This window comes from Scleropages formosus, chromosome 17 (genome assembly GCF_900964775.1).
Source record: "Scleropages formosus chromosome 17, fSclFor1.1, whole genome shotgun sequence".
NCBI classification, from domain to species: Eukaryota; Metazoa; Chordata; class Actinopteri; order Osteoglossiformes; family Osteoglossidae; genus Scleropages; species Scleropages formosus.
Window position 1 is genome coordinate 26,272,902 of NC_041822.1, and position 26,599 is coordinate 26,299,500.

Genomic DNA, 26,599 nt, shown 5'->3' on the forward strand with positions numbered 1-26,599 from the left:
CATTTGTCAACAGTGGCTTAAAAATATTATAGTGGTAACAAAAGAATTCAGTATTATTGATGTTTCTCACAAGAAACAGTAAGAGAAGCAACTCATTGTTAGTTGTTAGTGGCACCTATATACTGTCATCGTAATTCACTGGAATTGAATGAAATCGAGTGAAATGCAGCTGTTACATAAACATGAGAATATCCATAAAAACCCCATTGCTAAGAATGGCTTTAAACAAGAAAGGTAAACCGGAGTATTCATGGCTCATAAAGAGGGAATAAAAAATTACAGGAAAAAGATCCATTGGCTATAATGATAATTATGAAGAAAAAAAAAGCCCATAGCATTCAGTAGTAAAGACACAAACAAAGTAAAAATATGGTATTCCTGGCTTATGTACACAAGTATTGTGTGTCACTGGGGGTGGGAAGGTGAGGCGTGCACACTGTCGCTCCTCAGGGTCTGGGGTTCGACCTCCTGGGAAAGAAGCAGAAACAGACTGAGCACGAGTCCTGAACCGAACCAGTGGGTGTGGTCGTCAATGACACGCGCGCTCACACACACGCACACACTCACCAGCAGGGGAAGGAGAAGAGCGGATGCTGCCCCCAGTCCACCATGTTGCCAGGGGTGTAGCTGTGGGCTCCGCTGTACTCGCCAGCCACGTGACGGGCCGCCGCCGCCGCCGGAGGATGCGGGTACTGGCTGGGACCCGGGCCGCTCCACTGGCCGAGCGCCGACTCGGATCCGTAGGGGGCGTACAGAGGGTGGGGCCGCGCGCTCGGCCTCGCCACGTGCGCCGAAGCGCCGTGTTCCGGAGGGGGGGCCACGGCGGCGTGGGAGCTGCTGGCGGAAGGCAAAGCCATCGTGGTCGGGGCCCTGAGGGTCCTGTGCTCAGGGACGGCTGCCGCATTGGAACCTTGGCGCTGGAAGGCGGATCTGACCGAGCCGCTGCCCAGGCCGGGGGGAGACGGGGTCTTGGCGAACTCCTGGGACCTGCAACGAAGAGGAGAGCCGCCGGTCAGCAGAGAACGCGGGAGAGCGCAGCGGCGGGGCCGCGCACCGCGCGGTCGCACGCACCTGTAGGACTGGTAGGAAGCGGGAACGGGAACCAGCTGCTCGTTGCTGAAGACCGGCGCCTGGCCCTCGGAGCCCACGGGCGACACAGAGCTCGGGTTCTGAGCGGACTCCTGCTGGGACCTCCAGGGAGAGTAGCGCTCCTCCTTCACCGCCGTGTTCTCCTTGGGCACTCCTCGGGGGCTCTCTTCCTCCTCACAGTCCTCAAAAGACTGGTTGTAGGGGCCTGGAGACACACGGCAGCACCGGTGAGGTCCAGGACTCACGGGGACACACACGCACGCTGCAGTACTAACCCAAACCGGAGGCAGCGCTGCACCACACTAAGACACGGAGACCCGTACCTGAATCACTTCCATTCTCCGAGTCCCTGTTGGCTGTATTCTTGGACGCCTTGGCCTGATTCCTCTGTACACGTCTGCAGGGGGTGAGCAGGACAAGTTAGGCTCCGCTTATCTGCCGACACGGAACACACACACACACACACACACACACACGGAGTACGCAGAACCACAGAGTACCTTTTGGTGTTGGTGCCATCATCTCGGAAGCCTTTGGCAAAGGGGTTGTGGTCAATCTTCAGCTTTGTAATCTAAGAAACAAACGAAAAACAACATGTTACTCCTTGCAGGAAGGGCAGGTCATTGCGAGGCATGAAGCGGGGGCCGTATCATCGCTGCGTACGAACGCGTAGGCACCTTGGTGTTCTGGTAGGCTGTAACAGCCGTGAACGTCGTTTCCGGGAAGCTGAAGATCTGAAAGACGCTCCAGCGCATGGCGAAGAGGTCATCGGCCTGCACGACGTGGAAGCGCGGGTTGTACCGATGCATGGAGTGCAGGATGAGCTGCGAGAGCCAGACACATCATTGTTTTTAATACTCGCGACTTGCGGGCTCTTCAAAAATGCACATCGCTCCCAAGGCAGCAGGACGGAGGGAGATGCTCACATGGCCATTCTGATCCAAGGTGTTGTTGGTCAGCTTCATCTTGAGGAAAGACACCGTTTGCTTCATCCAGTGGCTGCCCAGGGCCGGAGAGTCGGGGTGCAGGTATGAGCGACAGGGCGGCTGCGGCTCCGCTTTGCCCGCCACTTCCCACTTGTCCTTGTTCCACTGAGGAGAGAGAAGCACCGTGAGCTCCACGAGACTCGCTGAAGCTAGAGCGCCCCCAGCGGGCAGCTCACATCCTGATCACGCGTGGGCCACGGCAGAGCACAGACCCCTTACGCTCTTCCCTTCACGGAGAGGAGCAGCGAGGAGTTTAGCAGGGGATTGAGAAGCAGGAAGAGATAGCGTCCTTTGATGTCTGACAGCAACAGCTACCAGCGCCACGAGACGGGAGGTGGGACAGCTCGCCGAGACAGACCCCGAGAGCCGCTTCCGGACGCCGTTCTCGCACGGCCCGGCAGCGTGTAGGACGCGAGACGATCCAAGGGTGGCAGACGGAAGTTGGAAAGCCGAGAAGGTCCCTCACCTTGTATCTGAAGGAGTCGACAGGAACCATGTCCACCATCAGGATGTACTTGACGTACGGCAGCAGTCCAGCGATGGAGATCTTGCAGTGAGGAAACATGCGCCTGAAACGCAAGTGTACTGTCAGCTCATGCTCTGGACCACGGTATCCAGGGGGGATCCGTCCCACTCGCGCACACAGCCTGCGGAAACACCCCCACCGTTGCCATACGTCCGTACCGGCACGCGGAAGCAGAGCAGCGCCAGCGAACCAGGGAACTAACGGAACTGCCGAAACCTTCACAGCGGGGCTCACGTGAAACGCTAACGAAAAGCTCGGGTCTCCTCACTCACCTGCCTGGCTTGGTGATGATCATCTCTGTCCCGATGTCGTGGAAGCACTTCCACAGCTCCATGTTCTCCAGGGTGATGCTGACGTTGCTCAGGGGATAAGATTCAGGATTGCCGGTCACGGAGGACGAAGAGGGCATGTTGAACGTGGGCTGCAGGTCTGAGGGGGTCGTGCAGAGAGGGGCGAACAGGTTACCATGAGAGAAGAGCGAGGGTGAAAGAAACAGCCTTTAACTCAGTAAGTTATCGGCATAACTTGAGCAGATGGTTTACTCTGGTTAACCTGGACAACGCAGGTTAAGTAAGCATCCGACTAAATTCAAAACATAAATATTTCAAATAAAATTAAAGAACGACATGAGAAGATGTAAGCAAGATGAATAAATGGGATGAGAACCAGATCCAAACTGAAGCTGGTTTAGTTTCGGTGTAGTGATAAGGAGGAGCCACAGCCAGATACTGTGGTTCTTCTCTTAAATTTTTCTTTCACCTAAAAATGACTGAAAATGTTGATCCCCCCCATTTTTTCTTTTTTTTTTTTTTTTTAAAAACCCAAGTGAACATTCAGCTGCTGCTGCAGCTGAAGGCCAGTACTTCGCACAAGGTTCTACAGCAGGACCTGGACCTCAGATGATGAAGAGCACAGATCCACGGTCTGGAGGGGACCAGCTGCTGCCCAACAATCCAGGAAAGGAATCAGATCTGCTGAAGCTCTTCCTCCTGCCGTAGTGCCCCATCTTTGTCTCCCAAGAATCCAGCAGATCACCAGACAGACTCACCCAGAATGGGCTGCATGTCTCAGACCCAAAGCAGGTCACGGGCAGCAGGAACCGGCAGTTGCGCGAGTTGCGGTGAAGGGTTGGCAAGCGACACAGTCCGCCAGAGAGCAGCGTCCTCAGACTCGGCGGCTCCAGACTCCGGGCGTCCAAGCGCCGTACATCCCACTCGACGTTTCGCCGAAAGGTCGGGGGCAGGTCGGCGATGGAGAGCTCGCAGCTCCAGCTCCACTAGATCAGCTAGAGAAAGGAAAAGTCCCACGAAGGCCCATCGCGCCACTTTTAAGGAGCGTCGATCGGAGGCGGAGCCTGAAGGACGTTCTCGGCCTTTGAAGTGACACAATGAGGGGGTCTGGATCACACCTGATTGGATGGGAGGTGAAATCAAAGAGACTTAGCAGAGCCTTGATACCGTCCCCACAGGAAGGGAGCACACAGGAAGTCCTCCTTTATAAACTGCTAAGAGACTCCTAAGCAAACACGGATGAGACGCCGACGCTTGGAAGCCGCGCCGTCCTGCTTCGGCTGAGGGACGGTTTTTTGAGCACACCAAGCCCACGGCGCCTAGCTCCGTACCTCTTGCGAAAAACACATCGCCCCGAGCTGCATAGATGGTGGCAATTCGATAACTGGCCACGGAAATAGCGGGGGTCTGACGGCACACCTTTGGAGCGACTGCAAGCCGAAGCAAAAATGCAGGTTTAAAGGCAACTGCGGTGGGAAAAGACGAAAGGCGAAGCGCATCAAAGCCCGAGCCGAGCAAACATTCGACGACTGGTTTAAAGATGCCGCTTACGGGCCGTCGACTTGCAACGTGAGAAAAGCCCCGCGGAAGGTGAACGTGAGCTCGTCGGGCCTCCGCCTCAGCGCAGCGGCGTTAGCGCAGCGGGGCAGGAGGTGCGGCGATCGACACGCCGCGCTTCCCGGCGCGTCCCAGCCGCCGACTATCCTAAGATCCGCGCGGGAAGACGTTTTTCCGCTCGCCGCATTTGTACTCGTGTTAACGAAAGGCGGGAAACGAGCGAGAGGCACGTGAACCCAGGAGGAGAATCGTTTCGGGCCGGGGGACTGCCGACCGCTCCGCAGCTCCCTTTTGAGCGGGGCGAGACCCGAGCGAGATACCTGGCCGGGCGGAGGCCCGGCCCCGGGTGCGAGGCTGCTCATTCAACGCGGGCCTCCGCGTCGCACAACAATAGACGCTTAAGGGCGGCTCCTCATTCGCACCGCTTAGCTCCTCAAAAGGCTCAAGTTTCCCAGCACGTGTAGCCCGGGAGCTGAACGGCGAAAGGCCTCGGGTCGAAATCCACAAGCGTCACCCCCCGCCGCTCCCCGTCTGCGTCGCTGGCTGGAGCAATGGAGCCCGTCACCGTTTTCACGCGTGCAAAGTAGCGCCGATTGCTAAGAGATGACAAAGCGGCCTTGATCTTCTCAGAAATGCGTACGCGCAGCGTTCCCTCATTCACTTGCGTATTTTGCGAAAGGGGGGCGACGGAGGGCCGAGGGCTGCTCTCCGAGGCGCGGCCCGTACGCGCCGCTAAACAAAGGCCTCGTCGCGAGCTCGGGTTCGTAACCCCCGGGTCTCCGAGTTGCGCGAAACAGCGTCGCGGTCGGATGTTTACACAAAAGACACACTTGTGGAGTCTTGAAAAACCAGGAGGAGAGATGTGAACCTACTTCTCAGGAGAAGAGCAGGGTAAAGAGTGTGCTGGCTCAAGCTCTGTGTAAATGTGTGAGCAAGAGCCACACCTGGACAGAGACCATTAAGGGGAATGAGCTCCAGGTGTGGCCAGGTCTCCAGCCGGAGAAAGACTTTCTAAAGGGTGATGGCAGAGGAGTTCGTGGTTCTTGGTGTTTTGGCACAGAAGGGTGGTTGCGGTCTTCTCCACGGGCTACCAAACGGAGTGGAAAGAGGAGCGTTTTGCCCACTTTAGTTCTACTTCTGGGCTACAACCGTAGGAAAAAGAGCTCATTTCTCCACTCGGTTCTAGGGGTACGAGGGTTAAAACGCTCGTTCTTCACGATACGTGAAGGGACCACAACCCTGACGTGTGCTGGTAACAATAAATGGTTTCCTGCATGTGGCAAACTTTTGTAAATGACTGTAAGTGGAGTGACGGAACACACCTCGGTCCAGTTTGTGTCCTGTTTCAAATGGACCTGGACCTCCGGGTGTGCCCTGGGAACGCGACGGGAACTAGTTCGCTCGACCGCTGTTCCTTCAACCACTTAAAAAAGGCGAGTGTCCCCCTCTGGTGTCCTTTTGAAGCACAAAACGCATTTTCTTTTTGTCACACATGTAAGTTGACTGTTCTTACACCTCTGGCAAAAAAAAAAAAAATGTACCAGGTGTCTAGAGTCCACTCCAGACAAGGCACAGTGAGACTGGGGGTGCCACAGGTGCTCTAAATATAGTGTATTTACCCCCTTTACTCCAGCAGCACCTGTTTCCAGGGTAAATGAAGTGTTGAGTTTCTGATCGATTGGAGATCAGGCTTATTTATGCCACACGGCTCCTCTACCAGCACAGTGTCCTTACGTGTTGTGGAGACGCCAACACTGTAGCGATCTTGTGAATATCAGTTCTTTGTGCCTCTAACATCGGTGATGTTGGAGGATAAGCTGCAAACCTTATTTTCCATCTGCAAATCCACACGCGCGCGCTCTGAGACCGCTCGTCCTAAGCGGTATCACGGCAAACCGGAGCTTAACTCGGCAACGCAGGGCACAAGGCTGGAGGGGGAGGGGACGCACCCAGGACGGGACGCCAGTCCATCACAAGTAACCTCAAGTAGGACTCGAACCCCAGACCTACCAGAGAGCAGGACCTGACCAAACCCACTCCATTTGTTTACCTTATTTTTTTAAAATTATGGAAACTATGCAGTTTCCCAGATCTGCTGCCCCACACCTGTTTTGACACAACACAGTAAAGTTCCCAAAATCATTCCTCAGTTGCAGTAATTGATCCATTGGCGAATAGGGTAATTTTTACTGTACCCGTTCAGGGTTACTACTTTAATGAAGGTACCTACCGCAGGAGGTGGGATTTGAAACTGCATCTTTCAAGCCTGAATATGGCACATGTAACCAAGACGCCACCTACTGGAGGCTCCTCTAGGGGTCGAGCACCAGCGGCTGCCCCTCCCAGGCATTCGGAGTATTATTTCACACTCCGGAGAGTTCTCTCTCCGTCCGGTGCTGAGAGTCCACAACCTTCCTGATGCCTCTGGAGTTGGTCATCAGTTCTGTGCCAGTGGACAGTGTCCCCGCTACCCCCCACATTAACTGGAGTCCAAAGTCCATTTTCCACTTGAGCGGGGGGGGGTTTGGGGTTTTACCTTGGGCCCATCGCTCTGCTCGGACATCTGGCCTGAGCAATGATTTTGGTACTACTGTACCGCGGTAAACTCTCTAAAGCTACATCCCTTGAGTCAGAGAAGCAGCTCTCACCATTGCACAGTCCGCTCTGTTTGCCCCCCGTTGACCGACGCCGCTCTGGGTGCTGCTTGAATAGAGAGGGCAAAAGGCAAAGAAAGAAACGAAACGGTGAACGACAAGTTCGAAACGAAAATTTTAGTGTCGGAACAGATGATGATGATTTTCTGTAAGAAACGATGGAGCAGAGACTCCTCGAGGGGTCATTCCACAGACACGCGTTCACACACATCTCCAGCTGCTCGTTGGCCTACGTGTTGCGACCGGGTGGCTGTTTTGGTGCGATGGGGGCGAGACCCCCCACAGGGGAGTGCTATGAGGGGTGTTTATGGGAAGCGAGCGTGAGTGGGCTGCCACGGTATTGGTATTGATCGGCTACCGATAAGTGGCGTCCGGCTCCTGGACGAGCGCAGAAAGGCGTCTTTACGGCATCGGCGAGGCCACGGCGCGGCTCAGAGGGACGGCAGGCGTCTCGTCGGCACCTTCGCTGCGGCCCTCCATTAACGTTAAAAGGCTGTTTGCAAGGAGGGGAAATAAAGAGAGGAGAGAGCCGAAAGCACCACCCCCCCACCCCCTGAGCTCAGGTGCGAAACCAATTGTCACGAGGCAGTTATTAATCACAGGTTCAGTGCTGCTCTTCTCACCCAGGACCGACCTCCCGCCCCCCGGGCTTCTCTTGCTCTGTGTTCGAGCAGCATCCTTGGTGAACGAAGCTTTCAGAGCGTCCCTCTCGGGGGTCTTCATTACGTTCCTTTGTTTATTTGTTGTTGTTTTCCATTCTTGCAGAACCTGTAGTCAATATCATTAATACACCGTTACTTAATGTCTGGGTTCCGAACACTTTTAAAGTCGCCGTTATTAGAGCCCTAAAGAAATCGGATCTGGACTGTAATAACCCATGTAATTATAGACCTATCTCCAATCTACCGTTTTTATCCAAAATTCTAGAAAAAAGCAAAGCTTCCCAAATTGTAAAATATCTTAATCACCATAATATATTTGAAAAATTTCAGTCTGATTTATGCACTGAAACAGCACTCAGACGTGTTGTTAATGATATTCTCATCTCTTCTGATGCTGGTCAGATCTCTATTCTTATGTTACTGGACTTGAGTGCTGCATTCGGTACTGTAGACCATAGTGTCCTACTGAGTAGACTTGGAAAGCCAGTTGGACGAAGAGGTGGTTTGACTCATATTTAGCTAACCGTGAACAATTTGTACTAAAATCTGATGACTGCACCCCCTCCATCTCTACTACGGTTCAGTACGGTGTGCCACAGGGCTCTGTGTTGGGTCCATTACTGTTCTCACTTTATATGTTACCACTGGGTGACATTATTCGCAAACGCAATGTGAATTTCCATTCGTATGTCGATGACACACGGCTTTACGTATCGTTCAAGCCTGATGATCCATCACATGTGGTGTCGTTAGCTAATTGCTCTACCAGTATAAAATTATGGAGGATTAAAAATTTATCTCTAAATGCCAGTAAAACAGAGGTACTTGTGGTGGGTGGTGATGCCAAAACTCTCGACATAATCATGCCAATCTTTACAACAAATGGTATTACCTTCAAGCGTCCGGATTGTGTCAAGGATTTGGGTGTCCTGTTGAATGGGAGGCTGTCATTTGTATCTCCTGTAAATGCTTTGACTATGTTGTGCTTCCTTCAGTTAAGAAACAGCTAAATTACAGCAATTCCTATGAAGGCAGAATGCTGAGAAATTGGTTCATGCTTCTGTTTCAATAAACGTTTTACGCCAGTCTGTAGTCAAGTTTTCTTTGCCTTGTGCCTTTGTTCGGTGCTCTGTGTCACCGTGCGAGAAGATCACTATAAAAATACATTGAATTTAATTCAACTGAATTGTTCGAGTCCCGCTTGGGGTGCCTTGTGACGGACTGGCGTCCCGTCCTGGGTGTGTCCCCTCCCCCTCCGGGCTTACGCCCTGTGTTGCCGGGTAGGCTCCGGTTCCCCGTGACCCCGTAAGGGACAAGCGGTTCTGAAAATGTGTGTGTGTGTGTGTGTTTATTGCTAATATTTGGTTTTCCCTGAGATCTGGATCTGTCTGTAACTGAGAATTGTTTATATGTTGAACGTCCACATGTATGCTCTCTCCTGCGTGGCCTTCCTGCTGCTGCCATCAAACCTCTACAGCTGATCAGAACGCTGCTGCTACACGAGTTTTTTGACTTGCCCAAGCATTTCCACGTATCTCCTCTACTTGTTTCTCTGCACTGGGCTCCTATAGCTGCCCGGATCAAATTTAAGAACCTGGTTGTCTACAAATGCATCAATAGAACTGATCCCAGCTATTTACAGGACTTGATCAACTGCTACACTCTTCCACCTCTTCATGCAGCTACTCCTGTAATGTAAATGTTTATATAAAAATACTAGGAAGGTGATCAGGAATTGTCGATATTCTGATAGTTTGATGTAGCCACTCGTGTGATGAACATTCTTTCATAGGGTGGAAAGAAAACGTTACTTAAGAATCACACGTCTGCATCTATGTCTCTCCTGCTAATGTAATGAACACATTGTATTTTCTATGAGATGCGAGTCACTGTGGATAAAAGCATCTCGTTGTATGTTTGCTCACAGTGACATACAAAATTAAATTACTTACACTGATTTACCCATTTAGACAACAGGGTCATTTTTACTGTGTCAGTTCAGTGTAAGTCCCTGGGTTAAGGGTAGGATTTAAAGCTACTACCTGTGAGTCCAAAGGCATCAGCTCTAAGCACTGCACTACCTGCCGCCTCCAGTTTTTCAAGAATGAGGACATGAACACACACTATGGGGGAACCTGAAGAGCATGTCTTTGGACTGTGGGAGAAAACCCACACAGACACGGGGAGAACATGCAAGCTCCAGACAGACTGAGGGGGCATTGAACCCATGTCCTTTCACACCACCCATGAGCTCAGGTAAGAAGTAAGTGAAATGTGATGTGTCACATGGGAGCTGATACCTGTCCACTGTCAGGACAGGCTGAGGTCCACGTAGGTAAAATGACTCACTGGAAAGAGGGACAACTTCCATTTCACTCTAGGTGTGTGTGTGTGAGAGAGAGAGAGAGAGAGACTGTCTTACACCCAACACTTGTTTGGGGATGGACTCTGGACAACAGGGACCCTCCGTTGGACAAGTGTTTGTTGACAACAGATGACAAAAGGGGGCAGAATACTTTTGACCCGGAATCATGGGAGTTCTGCACTTCCTGCTGTGGTGCCTTTTGTTAGTCGAGGAGCTGTTTGGTCTGAAACTCTTCTTAGTGGTTAAAAGAAGCTGAGAGGGATGAGCAACATCCTTGGTGTGTGTGTGTTCGTGCATGCACGAGGGGCCTGTTGCAGAGCGGACATTCGCTCACTTCACCACACTTTTACCTTGTTCCTTTCTACCCTAACCCCCTGTCGAGAACTCTGTCAACCTGGACAATTCGCTCAGTTCCCCTTCCTCGTTGCCTAAGAGCCTGGGAGTAACAATTGACTTGATAACATCCACAGAATCTACTCCATTTCACAAAAAAACTGTACACAACTCCTGGTCCAGACCATGGTGATATCCCACCTGGACTATTGCAAATCTCTCCTGTCTGGTCTTCTGACCTCAGCCATCACACCTCTCCAGTTGATACAGAACACTGCTGCACAAGTTAGATCATATTCAGCACTCTGGCTACAGCCTATAAAACCATCAGTAGATCTCCTCCGCGATATCTACGAGACCCGATGAGTCACTACACCCCAACCAGACTGCTACACTCCTCCAGCTCTACCCGCTTGGTGGTCCCACGCACAACAGGTCCAAATCCAAAGCACGAAGGTTTGCGGTTCTGGCTCCAGCGTGGTGGAATGACGTCCCCCTTTCGCTCAGAACTGCTGACTCTCTCTTTCTCTCTCTGCATTTAAGAAGGGTCTCAGAACTCATCTATTTCTGACGCACTTCTCCCTCGATCTCTTAAGAGCTCAATAAACATGCACGTGTTTGTTTTATAATGTTAACAATTTGTTTAATAATTGAAAGCCCATATGCAGCTACTCATGCAGTGTACACTGGTTCATACCATGGTATGTGACAAATGGACTGTACTCAAGAATCACGTGTGTGTGCGCACCCAAGTCTCTTTCTGTTTGATGTAATGAACTCTTTGTATTTTCTCAGAGATGTACGTCACTTTGGAGAAAAATGACTCTGATTAATGAATAAATGTCAAACGACAAACTTGTTTCTAAGAAGTTCCTGCTTGTTAATGAGGCACAACACAGCGCCACCAGGTGGTCACAATGCAGGTCCACAGCTCCACCCCTGGAGCTGGAGTCAGTTTCCTCTGAGATTAATGTAGTTTGTAGGAAACGATGATGATCCACGTCGGTGTGAAATGAACAATGGAGACCAGGCACAGGTGTGGTAATCAAGTGTATTTTTGGTCATAATGCAGCAAGTCAATAGTAAGAGAAGAGAAGAGTGTCGTCCCCTTGTGTCTGAGCGCCGCAATGCTCTTCTTAACGCAAATACAAAGTGAAATTGACATAAACCTCGAACCCAGGACCAGACAGCAGCCAGGATACACTCCCATGAACAGTGCAGAAGGGTTAAAAAAAAAAAAAAAAAACGTCAGCATCTCGCACCAGAAAATACAAACATACATTTACAGGTCATTTAGCAAGACGTGGCTGCGGCTGATGCCCCTTACAAATATTTACAAAGATTTCTGTTTAGCTTTTAAAAATGCTGCTCTCACAGTTCAGTCCAGAAAAATACTGCAAATTACCATCTTCATATAGAAAACAATCTGTAGAAAAACATTCGTTCGTCTTCAGCTGATTGTTTAGTATTAGAGCTGTCAAATATATATCTTTTTAAATATACACTCCCAAAGTGATCCCTGGGGGGATTGAAGTGAAGGCGTCCCTTTGTGGCTCCCAGGGGGAATGCGAGGCCAGGCAGAGCGGGAGTCATGCAGACACGACACGAACGCGGGATCCACGTGTTACATGCGTGTGAGATATGTACAAAGCCCACAGGATGAGTAGACGGCCCCCCGACGCCTCCCTGAAGGGTTGTGCGAGGATGCTGGTGCCAAGGCATGTTCTGCCCCCCCACTCCCCCCCCATCACGGTCGACAAGAGAGAGCGGACATACGATGAACCTTTACAAACCGGTAGAGGACAAATCTGAGCCCAACAGTATCTTCAGGGTGTGTGAACCCGCTGGTCGAGGTGCCTCACGGGACTCAGGAACCACAGGAACCGCTGTGCGCCGCCGGGACTCCCGAGGGAGCACGCAGCGGGGGCGTCAGCAGGTGGATGTGAGCCCCCCAGAGTCCGAGGGGAAGAGCGCAGAACTTGCATCGCAGGGTACACATCAGCTGCATAGGACATGTTCACGGTTCCCTTTCTCCAGGCGCAAGTCCTCAGGAGACCCGTTTGCAGTCGGAAGGTGGACGTGCAGACGGCGCGGATCGTCTGCTCAACCACCCTGACAGTAAGCGGCACTTTGCTGGATGGACAGGATGGCCCTCGGACACCCGACGGACGAGCCCTTGAGCTCAACAGGACGCGAACGGCGCTTGAACACGGTCGGTAGGAGGTGGATCGGCGACGTGACCGCAGAATGGGACATGGCTGGCATGGCCGTGCTGAGATGCGCCGTGGGACGAAGCACAAGTGGGAGGGACTGCAGTCTGTCCACACTCTGCACGGCGTCCAGCAGGGGTCAGGGGGAAGGGGTCGGGGGTCAGATGTCCATGTAGTCCTCCTCCTCATCCGTGTCGCTCTCCACTGACGACTCCTGGCTGGATGTCTCTTGCACTTCGAGCGCCGGCTGACACAGGGTCTCCTTCTTGACGTTGGCGGCTGACTGGGAGGACAGGATGACGTTCTGCAGGGAGGGGGCGGAGCAGCGGTCACTCAAGCAACGCAGGCAACGGGAGGACACCACAGAGGAGCACGAGAGAGAGAAAGAGTGAGAAAGAGAGAGACAGATACGGAGAGAGGAGCTCCCACCTTCAGCTTCTGCTTGGTCTCCTCAGAGATGCTGCCCTTGGGCGAGAGCAGTGTGGGCGTGGGGGGCGTCACCGTGATCTCCGGTGGGAACTTGGCCACAGCCGACGGGATGAAGAGCTTTGGCATGTTGGGAGGGATCCGTGAGCGGATGCGGCTCGAGTCTGACTGCTTGGAGCTGGTGGCGTCGGGGGATGGGCTCAGGGCCGAGCCTTTGAGAGAGCGAGAGAGAGAGAGAGAGAGAGAGAGAGAGGGAGAGAGAGTGTGTGTTATATGGTGGTGGGAGGACACTGGCACTGGTGGAAACTGCTGTTAAGAAGGACATCGCCGCTGACGGAGACACATGGACACACACCTGTCCCCAGGGGCTGGGGGGCGCTGCATGTGGCCGTTTCCTCGCTCAGCCAGTCTGGCGCCTCCTGTCCCGGCGACATGGTTGCCATCTTCATCTGCTGGCAGAGCCGTGTCTCCTGCTGCCTGTAGGCCAGTCCCTCGAGCAGCTCCTCGCGCTCATCTGCAGGGCCGACAGCACCGTGAGTATCGCTACACAGGTCAGTGACCGTGCTGTGCCTCACCCCACCGAGGACCATGGTTCACCTCTAATGACCCTTGTGTATAAAGGCTAACCGCTGGTGGCGCTGCGGTCGAGGGACTGGACTTGTGCCCCACCCACTGCACCTTCAATCGCTTGAGGAGAATCAAGCAGCTTTATGAACACATACAATACCCTGCTGTACCATACTGTGCTCTACTGTATAGGTGCATCTCATTGGCTACAAAAAGAATCTGTAAATTTTGTTCTCTTAAATAATGAAATATTCCTTAATATGCGAAAAACCATTGTGACACATCACCTGTTGTACTTACAGCCACAAGGTGGAGACAAACACTTCTGTTCACAGAGCAAAAAACAAACAAAAAAAAAAATTTGGGATGTATTTCCAGGAAGCTGTTTAAGTGACACCTCCGCTGAACTTTCTCTACAAGGTACAATAAGACTGAGCGCTGCAGCACTTAGTTTTGGAGACACGCTTAAAAACAAGTTTTGAGCTGCTTTCCAACAGTGTGTGCAGAAGGACCGTCTCTCTCTCTCTCTCTCTCTCTCTCTCTCTCTCTCTCTCTCTCTCTCTCTCTCTCTCTCTCTCTCTCTCTACCACTTGACCCATACGGGGTCGCAGGGAGCCGGAGCCTAACCCAGCAACGCAGGGCATAGGGCTGGAAGGGGAGGGGGACACACCCAGGACGGGACGCCAGTCCATCGCAAGGCACCCCCAGCGGGACTCGAACCTCAGACCCAATGGAGAGCAGGACCTGGTCCAACCCACTGCACCACCACGCCCCTTCCAGGTAAAAACAGCAGGTCTAAATTAAGACTCAGTAGCGCCACCTTCTGTGCCAACAAAGAAGGAGTGGTTGAACCCAACTGGTCTTCTGCACTAATGCAGTGAGTGGTGAACAGAGCTCTTTGAGGGCTGCTGGGACAGCAATGTCTAGAGGGAAGACCCTCGGCTAATGTGTCCGACAGCAACTCAGTACATCTCCAAATCTCACTATGTTGACAGACAGACAGAAAGAGACACACACACACACAGGCTCTCCCTCGCCTCAGGCCTGGTTGCCAGGGCAACAATCACATGTAGATTACTGCATTGAGCACTGAGATGCACTCGAGCTTCCATGTTACCTTGTGTGTGCGCATGTATGTGTGTGTGTGTGTGTGTGTGTAGTAACACTCATAAACCACATGTGTACACACACACACACACACACACACACACACACAAAATCACATAGGGGTACCAGGTAGTTAGAGCTGTCCCCTTGCAGTGCAAGAACTGAGATCCAAGTCTAACCTCCTGCTATACTATGTCTGAATAAGATACTTACCCTACTGTGATCACTTTGTGCATAAATTGTACTTTTGCTGAGATGTACATCTCTTTGGACAAAAGCATCTGCTAAATGAATAAATGTAAATGTAAACAGTGTGTGTCGTGATGGTCTAAGACACCTTCAACAAGGAGAACCAGTTACACTTTTTAAAATCAATAAACCAAAAGTTTTTTTCATCATTCTGTTTGTATTCAGACCCTGCAGTTTATTTGCATTTGAACAATTAACATACAAAAGGTGTCAGTTTGTATCTCCCCCTCCCATAACTATATAAAACACACACACAGAGCTGAGCCATCATAGACTCCCCTTACTTTGTGCTTGGCTTATTGATGCTGGCAGTGGGACAGTAGTCAGATCCTATAATAAAAATATATTATAATAAGATGACAATAATAACAGTTGGCGTCTGCAGACCTTTCGGTCAAACCGTACTGTCTGACTTCATTAGGGATGTCGAACCCGTGACCCAGGCCCTTCTGCAAGCCCCTCCGTGGACACAGATTTGCTGACACTGCCACTCACCTGACTGGGACAGGAAGGCCATGGCTGCCGGGTGGTGACCCTGCGGCTTTCTCTGCTGCGATTGGTCCAGGGGCCCTGTGGGGAGGCCCTGAGGGGCAGGGCTCGCCTTTACCACACTCTCCTGCGGGGGTGGGGCCGGCGCAGGAAGTGCTGCATTGAAGATGTCTCGATGCTCTTTGGAGGATTTGGGTGTGGTGGGCGTGTCAAGGCTGGCCTGGGGGCGGAGACACAATGAGCAGCAGCGCACAGAAAGCACAGGACACAAGCCATCAATCGCACCGCACAGGTAAACAAAGAAGTACAAAGTAGCAGAACCCCAGCCTGGCTGAACCTGGAGCCTTCCAGAACAGGGTCCAGCGAAAGCCCCAGCAGCTGAGCGGAGCGTCTCACCCGGATCCGTGGACGGAGGTTGTGGCGCCGAGTTCCTGAGCGCAGCCGAGGAGTGCTCAGCCGTCGGTGCTCCTCCACCCACTCTCCGCCCCCGCCTCGGCCCCGCCGCCGCCACACTGCCCCCTCCTCCGTTTTTGGAGGACCACTCATAAACACGAGAGCCGTACAAACAACCTGTGGCAGGAGGACGCTCGATCCTGGAGCTGCTGCAGCGGCTGTTGCTGCTGCCATGGCAACGGGGGGAGGCAGCAGCAGCCAATGGCTTATGGTAACACAAAGAGTCCCAAAAAGGAGCGCCGGTGAGCGGATTCCATCCTGTTGCGTTAGGTAATGTCCGCCGTGTTGTGCCGGAAAGAGCATCGTGTTGAAAATGCCGTTACAAAACCGACGCACAGATCGAGATGCAAACTGGTGACTGAGTGGTGCCATCAGTGGGCTTCGCACCGCCAACATGACACAGACACGGCCCACACATGGTACGTCACTTCTTTACGCAACTCTCAGTTTGAACAGCGGGTGTTAGAGCTTCTGCCCTGCACTCAAAGGTCCTCGGTTCGAATCTCACCTCCTGCTGTAGTACATCTGGGTAAGGTACATACCCTGAGCCAATATAGTAAAAATAACCTTGCTTTATAAATGTGCTTTCAAGGAAAGTGTCAGATAAACAAATAAATGTACGTGTTACAGTGATATGGGAGGGGGGCTGTAATGAAGTGCTGTGATCAGAACCAGCACTAAGGTGTGTGAAGTGGGCCTTTGATCCACATGATGCCAGCTCTCCGCACGCTGCCCTATTGAACCGTCGATTCCTCCAGAACTGCTGCAATCGCACAGCAAAGATCATCGTTCCCCAGGTTATTATTAAATACAGTTATAATCATGTAAACATGGCTGCCACTCTGAGCAATACAGTGTTTATTACGGTAATGCTGCACAGGACCCGCCCCTGCATAACCAGGGCCAATGAAAGTTCCTCATGGGCGGAGCCAAGTTGGAAAGCGGCAGAAGAAACCGCCCACTTCCAGCAGCACCATAGCTTTGTGTGTGCGCGCGTGTGTGCGCACGTGTCTGCGTGAGAGAGAGCGAGAGAGAGAGACTGTGGGAGACACCTCTTAAAGCTTGTTGATTTGACAGGACACAGAGCAGAGCAGCCCGGCGCCCCCGGCAGGGCATTGCTGACGTGTTACATCACTGCATTATTGATGTGTCTGTGCGCGTGTGGTTCACATCTCCATCATGCAGTGAGTTCGCAGACACACAGAGGCTGAAACACACGTGTGGTTCCTTAACCACTATGCCACACAGGGAGCATCCTGGTGAGGTGCGCATGTGAGCCCCCTAGTCCCTGACTCATTGCGACTGCAACTGTGCTCCGAGATGTGCAGTAGGAAAGAAGGCATGGCTGTATGTGTTCAAACACACACGCATAAACAGCAACTGCTCCGTGCACAATGCCTCATCTCCTCATCACTATGGCAACCCCCAACTATTAAACACAGCCGGATGAACCCCGGAAAAACCACACGGCATCACACACAAGAGGCCGGAGGATGAGGTACAGCTGCACATTTAAAGCTATGAGCCAAAGCGGGAGATGTGTGTTCACAGGTGTCGTTTCAGCCAGGTTCAAACCTCCTGCATTTCACACAAGATGCGTGCGAAATGCACACCGCGCTACAGGGCAGGCGTGCGTGCGTGCGTGCGTGTATATATATAAAACTGTGGAGCAGAGCTGTAGGAGTTTCCACCTGCAGAAATGAACATGAAGAACACCACCAGTTCCACCAGGTCCTGCTGACTACAGCGCCACCGAGAGGCCACCGTGCTGACTTCATCATCACACGAGTCCCAAAAGCATCGATACAATGAAGCAATTCCTGCAATACCCCAAAGCAGCCACTGGTGGTGCAGCGGCCAGAGCACCACATTTGCAATGTGCCCTGTTTCTGTGCTATCTGCACTCATATCAATAATATTAATGTATCCACCTTTACAAACTGTAATAAATGTATCCGACACTTTTCTGCAAGGTCACTTAGAAGTTTTGCACACTTTACATTTGTTTTCTTGTCATTTGTAAACCTGTGCATTATTACTGCACAATATCCTTCTTTCTGCAGAGCAAGCTGAGAAGCCACTTTTAAAGATGCTATAAAATTAAATTTACTAAGATCACTGAGCTTCTTACAGTGATTTACCTATTTGTACAGCATGGTATTTTTTACTGCATCAGTGCAGGGTAAGTACCTCGAACAAGGGTACTGAAGCAGCAGGTGGGACTGGAACCTGCGATCTCTGAGTGTAATGTAACGGCATTAATGGCTCCAACCAGTACAGTAACTGGTGTCCCACACAAATAACACGTTAAGAGAGGCGTGTTCACGCAACACGGAGCTCCGTCGCCCTCCTGCATCTGAAGCTTCCTGCACAGCAGCACTTTCACATCTCATGGCTCTCGCTGCTGTGCTGACGGGATGCGGGAAACCGCCAAGTCTCAGCATCTTGAAAGAGCAGGTCCTCCTTGCAAACGAGTGCACACACACACACGCAAACACACAATCATTTAGCTGACGTTTTTCTCCAAAGCAAGTTAGTTGTTTAACGATTTATACAACTGTGTAGTTTTACTGAAGCAACTTAGGGTAAGTACCTTGCTCAAGGGTACGACAGCTCGAGGTGTTATTCAAACCTGTGACCTTTGGGTCCAACCACTACACAACCAGCTGTCCCCTCACAGAACTACATATACTCGCATGTACACAACGCACACACTGAAGTCCTACATGCTGCAGAGTGCAGTGATGAACAATGATAGCTGTATCGCACCACAGGTCACTGTGTGGGCGGAGCTGAAGACCTTGGCGATCTGAAGCCTCAGGGACATGCGAATGGACCACTAGCTGAGCGGGAGAGCATGACAAGAAATGCACTCCTGTCCTCAGAGGCAGGAAGTATGTGATGCAGCGCGCTGCACACACAGCGGAAAAGTCCCAGCGACAGCAAAGCATCCCATTGGGGACTTCCTCACCGCAAACGAGCTTATTTTGAACCCCAGGGGAGGAGTGCAGATTCAGCTTTGCACGGGGGAGGGGTTCTCCAGCAGCAGCAGCAGCAGCAGCCGCGGGGTCCACATCGGAGGGACGCCTCCTCACCTGTCCTCATTCATGGGCTTCACACAGACACCTTACAGGTTACAGCAGGCCATCCTGCCATGTGCAGGTACGTGTACAACATCCCCCTCCTCCGGATGCAAATGAGATGCCTTCCTCATTGCCAGACCACCTGGGCGCTGTAGGGACAGTACCTGGAGGTCTGTTATTTACGTCTGTCTCCAGTGCCATGCAAACTGTCCCTTCCACATGAAGCCCAGGAGAGGGAGGGAGGCAAACAGAGGACTTCCTGTACCACAATCGTTACTGTGGCGACACTTTTAGTCTTAAGGTCTGTTATTTACTCTGAGTTGTACATTGCTTTGGAGAAAAGCCTGCAAAATGAATTAATGTAAATATGTCAATTCTACTCAAAGGACACAGGTTTGAATCCTGCTTCCTGCTGTTGTACACCTCATCAAGGTACGTACCCTGAGCTGATACAGTAAAAACTAGCCCGAGTATAAATGGGTAAATCAGTGTTAGTAGCTTAGTGTATAACCCTAAAAGTGTATGTCCCAAAAAAGTCGTACGAATGAATGACTGAATGAATAGAGAGAGAGTACAGTACTAACAATACACTACTAACAATAATAGTGATACATCATGCTCATCATGGTAGTCATCAGTGTTTCCGCCCGTCATCCCTCGACCTCTGACCCACAGCTACTCAGTCTACCTTGCCACTCACCACATTTATCCTCATGGTTTGTTTTTCCACAGCCAGTAATGCTCCTTGTTACCCTCCCTTCTGGTGTCTGTGGTCGCTTCTCTAGTAACACACTGCCAGTCGCCACCGTACACCATTGCCGCAGTGGCAGCGGCTCCCCCTGGTGGCTAAGGTTTGCCTACCTGTCTCTGTGCAGATGTGGCCATCTGGATCTGGCAGAACTTGACGGCCTGGTCCAGGGCAGCCTCCTCGTCCACCTGCCGTGGGGGAGACACGAGTTAGACAGGAACTCCTTTGTAAACATTCCTGTACTAGGGAGACTACAGTGTCACAACACTGCGCCACATGCAGCCAAATGCAGTGCAACAGTGCTCCTCGCAGGGCCGCCGAGTTCGCAGTGGGCGGCTTTCTGGCGCCGGTTACCGTGGCGCTCGAGTGCTCGCACCGCACCTCACGTGAAAGTTGAGAGGAAACGCAGACGTGTCGCCAAACCGCTCTCCTCTCCTGAGCTGAGGGGCCCCTCGGCATGCAGACCCCCACATGGGTGCTACAGAGTGCGCAAGGAGCCCAGCGACCCCCTCAGTGCTGCAGTTCACTAGAGAGGCTGCGTGCTGTGGTGGCCCCAAGGGGGTGCCATCCAGCACGATCAGTCACGATACGAAGCTCCGACACAGCAATGAAGATACCTGTGTGGAATCAACACCATGAGCATCTCGCCCTTAATGGGCTACAGCCGTGAGCCCGGAAGCACAGACCGCAGAGCAGCAAGGAAACGGAACCCTGCTGACATGGTGACTGAGCACATGTCTTACAGGGTGCAGCTCAGAACACAACAGAAACATTTGCTATGTATAAACAATGTATTACCTTTTTTTTGGTCATTATCACGTTGCATTGATGATCAATTACAGTATCGTTTACGCGTACATTTACATAGATTTCTGTTTTTGCCGAAAGCTGACAGGACCCCAAACAGAACAGGGGTGGGAAACCGCCTTAATTCAACTCCCTTGCAGTGTTTACAGCTCCTGTCTGCTGTTTCTGAGCATCATTGATTGATAACTCGATGAGAAATGTTGCACTTGCACATGTTTATAATATGAATTAGTCAAGAATCAACAAAGCTGCTCGGATCAAATTTAATTAAGACCCTGGTTATGGCCTACAAATGCATCAATAGAACTGCTCCCAGATGGACTTGATCAACTGCTACACCACCACCAGACTGAGATGCCCCTCCACACCTGCCCGCTTGGTGGTCCTACGCACGGAAGGTAACGCAAAGAGGTTTTCGGTTCTGGCTCTATTGTGGTGGAACGACCTTCCCCTCTCACTCAGAACTGCTCAATCTCTGTCCATATTTAAAAAGGGTCTGAAAACTCACCTTTTCCAGACTCACTTCACCCATCATCTCTTAAGTTCATGTAAGGTGTAAATGCTCATGCACCATAACTTCGAGATCATGCCCGGACAAGACTTTACACAGCTACTCTTTAACATACGCAAATGTTTGCATCTCCAAAAAAATAAATAATAAGTAAAAAATTTGTAGGAAGGTGATCAGGAATCGTTGATATTCCGAGTTTTACGGATCTACTCAGAACATTGTGATTGTGATGAACATTGGTTCATATGGCGGAAAGAAACTACTTCAGAATCACACGTCTGTAACTGTCTCTCTTCCTGCTAATGTAAAGAACACATTGTCTTTTCTATGACATGTATGTCACTTTGGAAAAAAGCATCTGCTGAATGAATAAATGTAACGCAAATGTAACAATCTGAACCAAAAGGAGTTTGTGGAGGCAACACATTTTTATTTGTCATTTTAAATTTTAATTCAGCCCAAATAAGTTTTAAAGAGCACTTTTTTAACCTCCAGCTCACATTTTTACAGAAGCTGACTAGCAAATAAACTGAGGGACATCTCTATAACTTCTCTACGTTGAGAAGCTGCTGCATTTTAAAGCACTTCCATCCTGTCTTGTGGAACATCAGTACTAGTGTATGCGTAAAGGTTTACAATAGTTTGCAGTCAGTCAGCTGTGATGCAGAGAACAATGGACATGTGTTCACAAACTCGATTCATACCTCGCTCACCTGAGCGTGGGAGGTGCCGACAAACCACACAGGTGTAGAGCATTTAAAGGGAGGGTCACATTTCTCACTGGACCCTTTATATGTCCCACTGGCAACAGGGTATGTGTTACATATGTATATAGACACATCCATTACTGTATACATATATTCACGAGGCTGTTGATAAAGAAATAAAGAGATATAATCAACAAGCAAACTTGTATCTCGTCTTCCTACGTCAGATGACTGCTGAGTGCGACACCGAGTGTTACGTCAAACCACGTACTTTAACAGCAGTTTCCTTCTTGTCTGTTTTCCAGTTTAAAACGTTGCACACAGAGAAATATAGTTATAATGTGACGCAAAGTATAACTGAAGCTGAGAGCCACAGGAAAGAGTCACTAGATGTGACAGCAGGAGTTGTTTAAAAATGCACATCAGTCCCAGAATTCACAGGGGCACGAGGAGACCAGATCGATCCCAGACATAGGAAGTACCGACAAGCATCTCCTCAGGTGACGCACATGCGGGCGCACACACACACACAGACACACAGACACACACACACACACACACACACACACACACACACACACACACACTCACTTTCATGTGGCTGCATGTCTACAGAATGACAGGTTTTCCACCCCACCCTACAGGGGCCTCAGTGCGGTGCTTTCCTAGCCTGCAAGGACCGCTCGCAACCTGCACCTTCTAACACCACCAAAAGGTGAGGAATTCCCCCAGCCGACGGGGAACCACCCCACCCTCCAACATGCACTCACGTTACCTGCTTGATGAGCATGTAGGTCTCCGACATGATCTTCTCGATGCGGCCCAGGTCGTAGGTCATCACCTTCTGGCCCTGCTGCCACACCTTGTAGGCATCCAGCAGCAGCGTCTTGCCGGACTCCACATCCTCCAGGAGCTTGCGCTTACGGCTGGGTCTCACGGGGGCTGACGGGGCCTCAGGGGGACTGGGTAGGGGCTGCCGTTTGACCCCTGGAGCTTGGAGCTGCTGTCGGGAGCTGATACTGAGCTCCTCCAGGGAGAGTTCGGCAGTCTTCTCTGAGCTGGGGGGCCCCGCAGGCAGCTCTAAAGGCTGGACGGCGGCCCCCCACTGATACCCCTCCAACTCCATGGGCTCTTCCTTCCGCTCAGCCATGTCCACGGCCTGCGGTGAGGTACGGCCCTGAGGGGTCTCCGGGGGTCCGGGTTTCCTGGTCAGAGCACACTTTGGGTCCTCTGCACCAGACCGGGGGGCACTGTCCGTAGTGGTCATGTCCCCCAGGGGGGGCGCCGGGGTGCTGAGGGGCAAGTCCAGCACCTTTAAGTTCACGTGTTGAAGGGGGGGGGAGATAGAGATAGAGAGAGAGAAAACAATCAAACAGTGGATGACAAGAAGCCTTATTCAGCCACAGGACTGTCATCTGGTGTGTGTGTGTGTGTGTGTGTGTGTGTGTGTGTGTGTGGTAACTCCTCACCCCAGTGAGTTTGTTCAGATTATCCTCCAGCACTTTTACAGTTAAGAAAAATGCTCTCTTGGCCAGAACCTGTCGGTCCACATCCCGCAGATACTTCCTTTAAAGACAGAGAGCGAGTGTCAGAGACAGGATTTCACGCGTTACTTCCAAAAGTGTGGAGTTGTGCCGTTCGATGCCCTGCTTACTTTCCCTGCTCCGGGGTCCTCTGGAGCATGAAGGAGACCTTGAGCAGGGTGTCCCGGTCCTGCAGCACAGAGAGAACCTCCAGCAGCAGCACTATGGAGCGGTTCATATGAGACGCGAAGCTGCCGGGTCGATCAATTTCGTCCACCGGGATGCGCCAGACTCCCTGCACCACACACCGCAAAGCAAAACGACAAGAAAACAAAAAACGTGAGAGCAACAATGAGGATGTCGTCCCTTGGTGGGACTCACACTCACAGGAACCGGCCTGTGACTGACCTCCCACCTCCGAGCTCCCATCGCCATTTCACACACAACGTGAGAGAAACGAGCAAAAACATGGTAACAGCACAACCTTGCTATATAAAGGAGTAAACCAGTGAAAGTAGCTGAATGTTTGAATTGATATGGAGAAAAGTGTCAGAACAAATAAATGTAAAAAACAAAAGACACACAGAGGATTCACAGGTGTACACACAGACGCACAGAGGTGATGTCATGCCCAAAGGTGGCGCCGGCTCTCCTGAGTGTGTGCCTGCAGGAGCAAACTGTGTGATGAAACAAACCCAAATGAGCAGTCAGTCAGTGTGTGACCACGATGGCCCCTTCCTGCCCCCCACCACCATGCCCCCTGTCCCACTATCTGAATCCAGATCAGGCAGGAAACAGCGGAAATATTTCACAAACAAATTTATAAGCAAATCCTGCTGAGGTGTTATACCCTGTTTTCTTCCTGATGGAAGCGTGCCAAGTTCTGCCGTCCTCTCTGGATACCACAGTAAAGCAACTCAGGCTCTTTCCCCACGGTAGTGTAACGACTCGCAAGTGACCAAGGTAAACAGATTTTGGGTTATGTGAGTGTTGGTCACCCACAGTGTGCGAAACAGCATCAAGTAGGAAGGAAGCACTGTGTATCGCTCTGTACAATCCATGTGTGTATGAAAAACACACATGCGCGCACACACACACACACACACACACACAGGTTCAAGGGCTGGACACTGAGTCGGAGATGGCTGCAGGGCGGCAGAAGAAGCCTCGCATCACGGCACCCCTAGGCTGCCACTAAGCTGCCTGGAACGGCGGCTTTGCCCAGATTACGATTGTAGATCCTCAGATAAAGCAGATTTACAGGACTTTGCCAGTGACGACTTTTCACATTTACCCATTTTTTGCGTTTATTCTTTTTAAGAGCTCTGAAGAGCGTTTCCTGTTGGGAACTGGGAGAGGGGTGCGCTGCTACATAGTGATTGGGTCAAGGTGCCTGGAGACACCAAATCACAACTAGAAGCACAATGCTGGACAGGTTGAGAATGGAGCTTCACACACGTGCAGGGCCACCAAGAGCAGCATGACAGCAGCACTGAACTGAACATCATTACTTAAAGGCACCTTCTATAAGAATTCCAATTTACAAGCAAATGTAATCTGCATTATAAAATTTGCATAATGAGCTATTGGCTCACACGAGAAAAGGCTAAGGGAAGCCATACCTATCAATTTATAACCGTAGGCCACCAATTCAGCTGGAAAACAAGGAGAGAATGTACAAACTCCACAGATAAATGGGCAGATTTGAACCCACAGCCCAGGAGCTATGAGGCACCCACTGCACCACTATGCTGTCCAAGAAGACAACAAAACAAAAAATAATAATACAATGAATGACAAGAGAGAAAGGAGACAGAAAAAATTGTGTGTTGCAAGTGATTTTGAACATGTGGGTCTAAAGCCTGAACTCACAGGTGTCCAGAGCAGTTCTGATTCTCTGGACTCGGTTTCTCTGTTTAAAAGATATGGTAGGAAATTTCTCAGTTTGGTGAAAAACGGAGTTACGGTGAACAATTTGTGCCTCAGAAACACATTTATTTTTTCCCATTTAAATTAATGGGAATAAAGACTTCTTTTAATGAAAAGTCACTTTCCAAGCTGATTTTCAGTAATGAATTAGGACAAACTGAAACCTCATGAGAGGGGAAACAACTTCTTTCTAAAATTTCTGCAGCGGAGTAATGTGACCTACGTTTACCCACCAAGCTGAGCGATGGCAGTAAAGAGCAGTCAAAGGTATACCCTAATTGACAATCATTTACATATTTAGCTCTCGCTTTGGAGAAAAGCATTTTACAATGTTGTACTTAATTATTTACCCATTTATACAGCTGAGTAACTTTACTGGAGCTATTTATGCTAAGTACCTTGCTCAAGAGTACTACAGCTGGAGGTGAGATTGAAACCTGGGTTTTGGTCTAAAGGCAGCAGCTCTAACCACTACACTACTAGCTGTCCCTTCATTTCTTTAGCAGTCGCTATTCTCCAAAGCAGCTTACAATGATTATGAGACATTTCTTATGTAACCTGTTTCAAAGGTTTCACATAACGTTTCATGATCAATTTAATGTCTTCCAACAGGAAATAAAATAAATAAACAGCAGCTGTGCGTTCACTGGTACTGGGTCTAAGGTGTGCCATCCTGCAGGGTTATGATTACGATGATGACGATGTAGTTTAACAGAGACTGTAAGGACATATGAGGAGGTAGCCGTTACATTAGCGATTACCAAAAAGTGCACGATCTGATGGCAGCAGGCAGGGAAAAGGGTATGGACAACCCCTGGGGCCCAGCCCAGAGGAGGGAGAAATGCACTCTCTTGGTTCTGGTCTCCCTAGCAGCCCCTCCCCTACACCCCCACACCTTAAGCTTTGTTTGCTTAGGGTTCGAAGGAGACAAAACTTCACAGTGATCAGCAGATTGCTGCAGTCGGTCACAGTCCACATCAGTGGCTCCCACCTGCGAGTCTATGGGTTTTTCTGCGTTATCAGGGGTTCGGATCAGTTTATAGAAAGGCTACCGTCTTCACAGCGAAACTCCATTCTACCTCTGGCCACACAAACATGATGAGAGAGACAGAGAGAGAGACTGAGACAGAGAGTCTATTGGTCGGTCGGTCATGAATAAAATGTGACACCACCCAGGGAATCCCCCCCTCTGATGCTCCTTCAGAAGTCCAGGTGGCACATGGCTGGGGTGGGGGGTCATGTGCCCGAGTGGCAGCAGGACCTTCTAGGTAGGGCTCAGTACACTCTGAGCATGAGGATGTTTTTGGGGCTGTGTTACTTGTGTTACT

At 50.8% G+C, this 26,599-nt stretch overlaps 2 protein-coding genes across 6 annotated transcripts in view; both read right to left on the reverse strand.

Moving 5' to 3' along the window:
• Positions 1-281: 281 nt before the first annotated feature.
• On the reverse strand, positions 282-3,917 carry tbx16 (T-box transcription factor 16). Its single transcript, XM_029259665.1, has 10 exons — positions 3,650-3,917; positions 2,874-3,030; positions 2,542-2,644; positions 2,016-2,180; positions 1,767-1,913; positions 1,590-1,660; positions 1,413-1,486; positions 1,072-1,294; positions 568-987; positions 282-468 (listed from the first exon to the last, which is right to left on the reverse strand). Exons 1-10 carry the CDS (start codon positions 3,663-3,665, stop codon positions 447-449), a joined length of 1,398 nt encoding a protein of 465 aa, XP_029115498.1. The 5' UTR covers positions 3,666-3,917; the 3' UTR covers positions 282-446.
• A 7,559-nt stretch (positions 3,918-11,476) lies between these two features.
• Positions 11,477-26,599, reverse strand: part of cabin1 (calcineurin binding protein 1) — a 50,803-nt gene continuing 35,680 nt past the window's right edge. For all 5 annotated transcript variants that reach the window (XM_018731647.2, XM_018731646.2, XM_018731648.2 and 2 more), the window contains 8 exons: positions 23,474-23,637; positions 23,289-23,385; positions 22,595-23,131; positions 19,908-19,982; positions 15,517-15,730; positions 13,454-13,612; positions 13,102-13,310; positions 11,477-12,976 (listed from right to left, as the gene is read on the reverse strand). In XM_018731647.2, the coding sequence (XP_018587163.2) occupies positions 12,833-12,976; positions 13,102-13,310; positions 13,454-13,612; positions 15,517-15,730; positions 19,908-19,982; positions 22,595-23,131; positions 23,289-23,385; positions 23,474-23,637 (1,599 nt within the window). In that variant the 3' untranslated portion in view covers positions 11,477-12,832. The remainder of the gene's footprint in view (positions 12,977-13,101; positions 13,311-13,453; positions 13,613-15,516; positions 15,731-19,907; positions 19,983-22,594; positions 23,132-23,288; positions 23,386-23,473; positions 23,638-26,599) is intronic.

Coding starts and splice junctions, on each gene's coding strand:
- tbx16 (XM_029259665.1), bottom strand. Junction 2,645..2,873: donor ATCATCACCAAGCCAGGCAG/GTGAGTGAGGAG, acceptor CTTGCGTTTCAG/GCGCATGTTTCCTCACTGCA. Junction 2,181..2,541: donor TCGACTCCTTCAGATACAAG/GTGAGGGACCTT, acceptor CTCTCTCCTCAG/TGGAACAAGGACAAGTGGGA.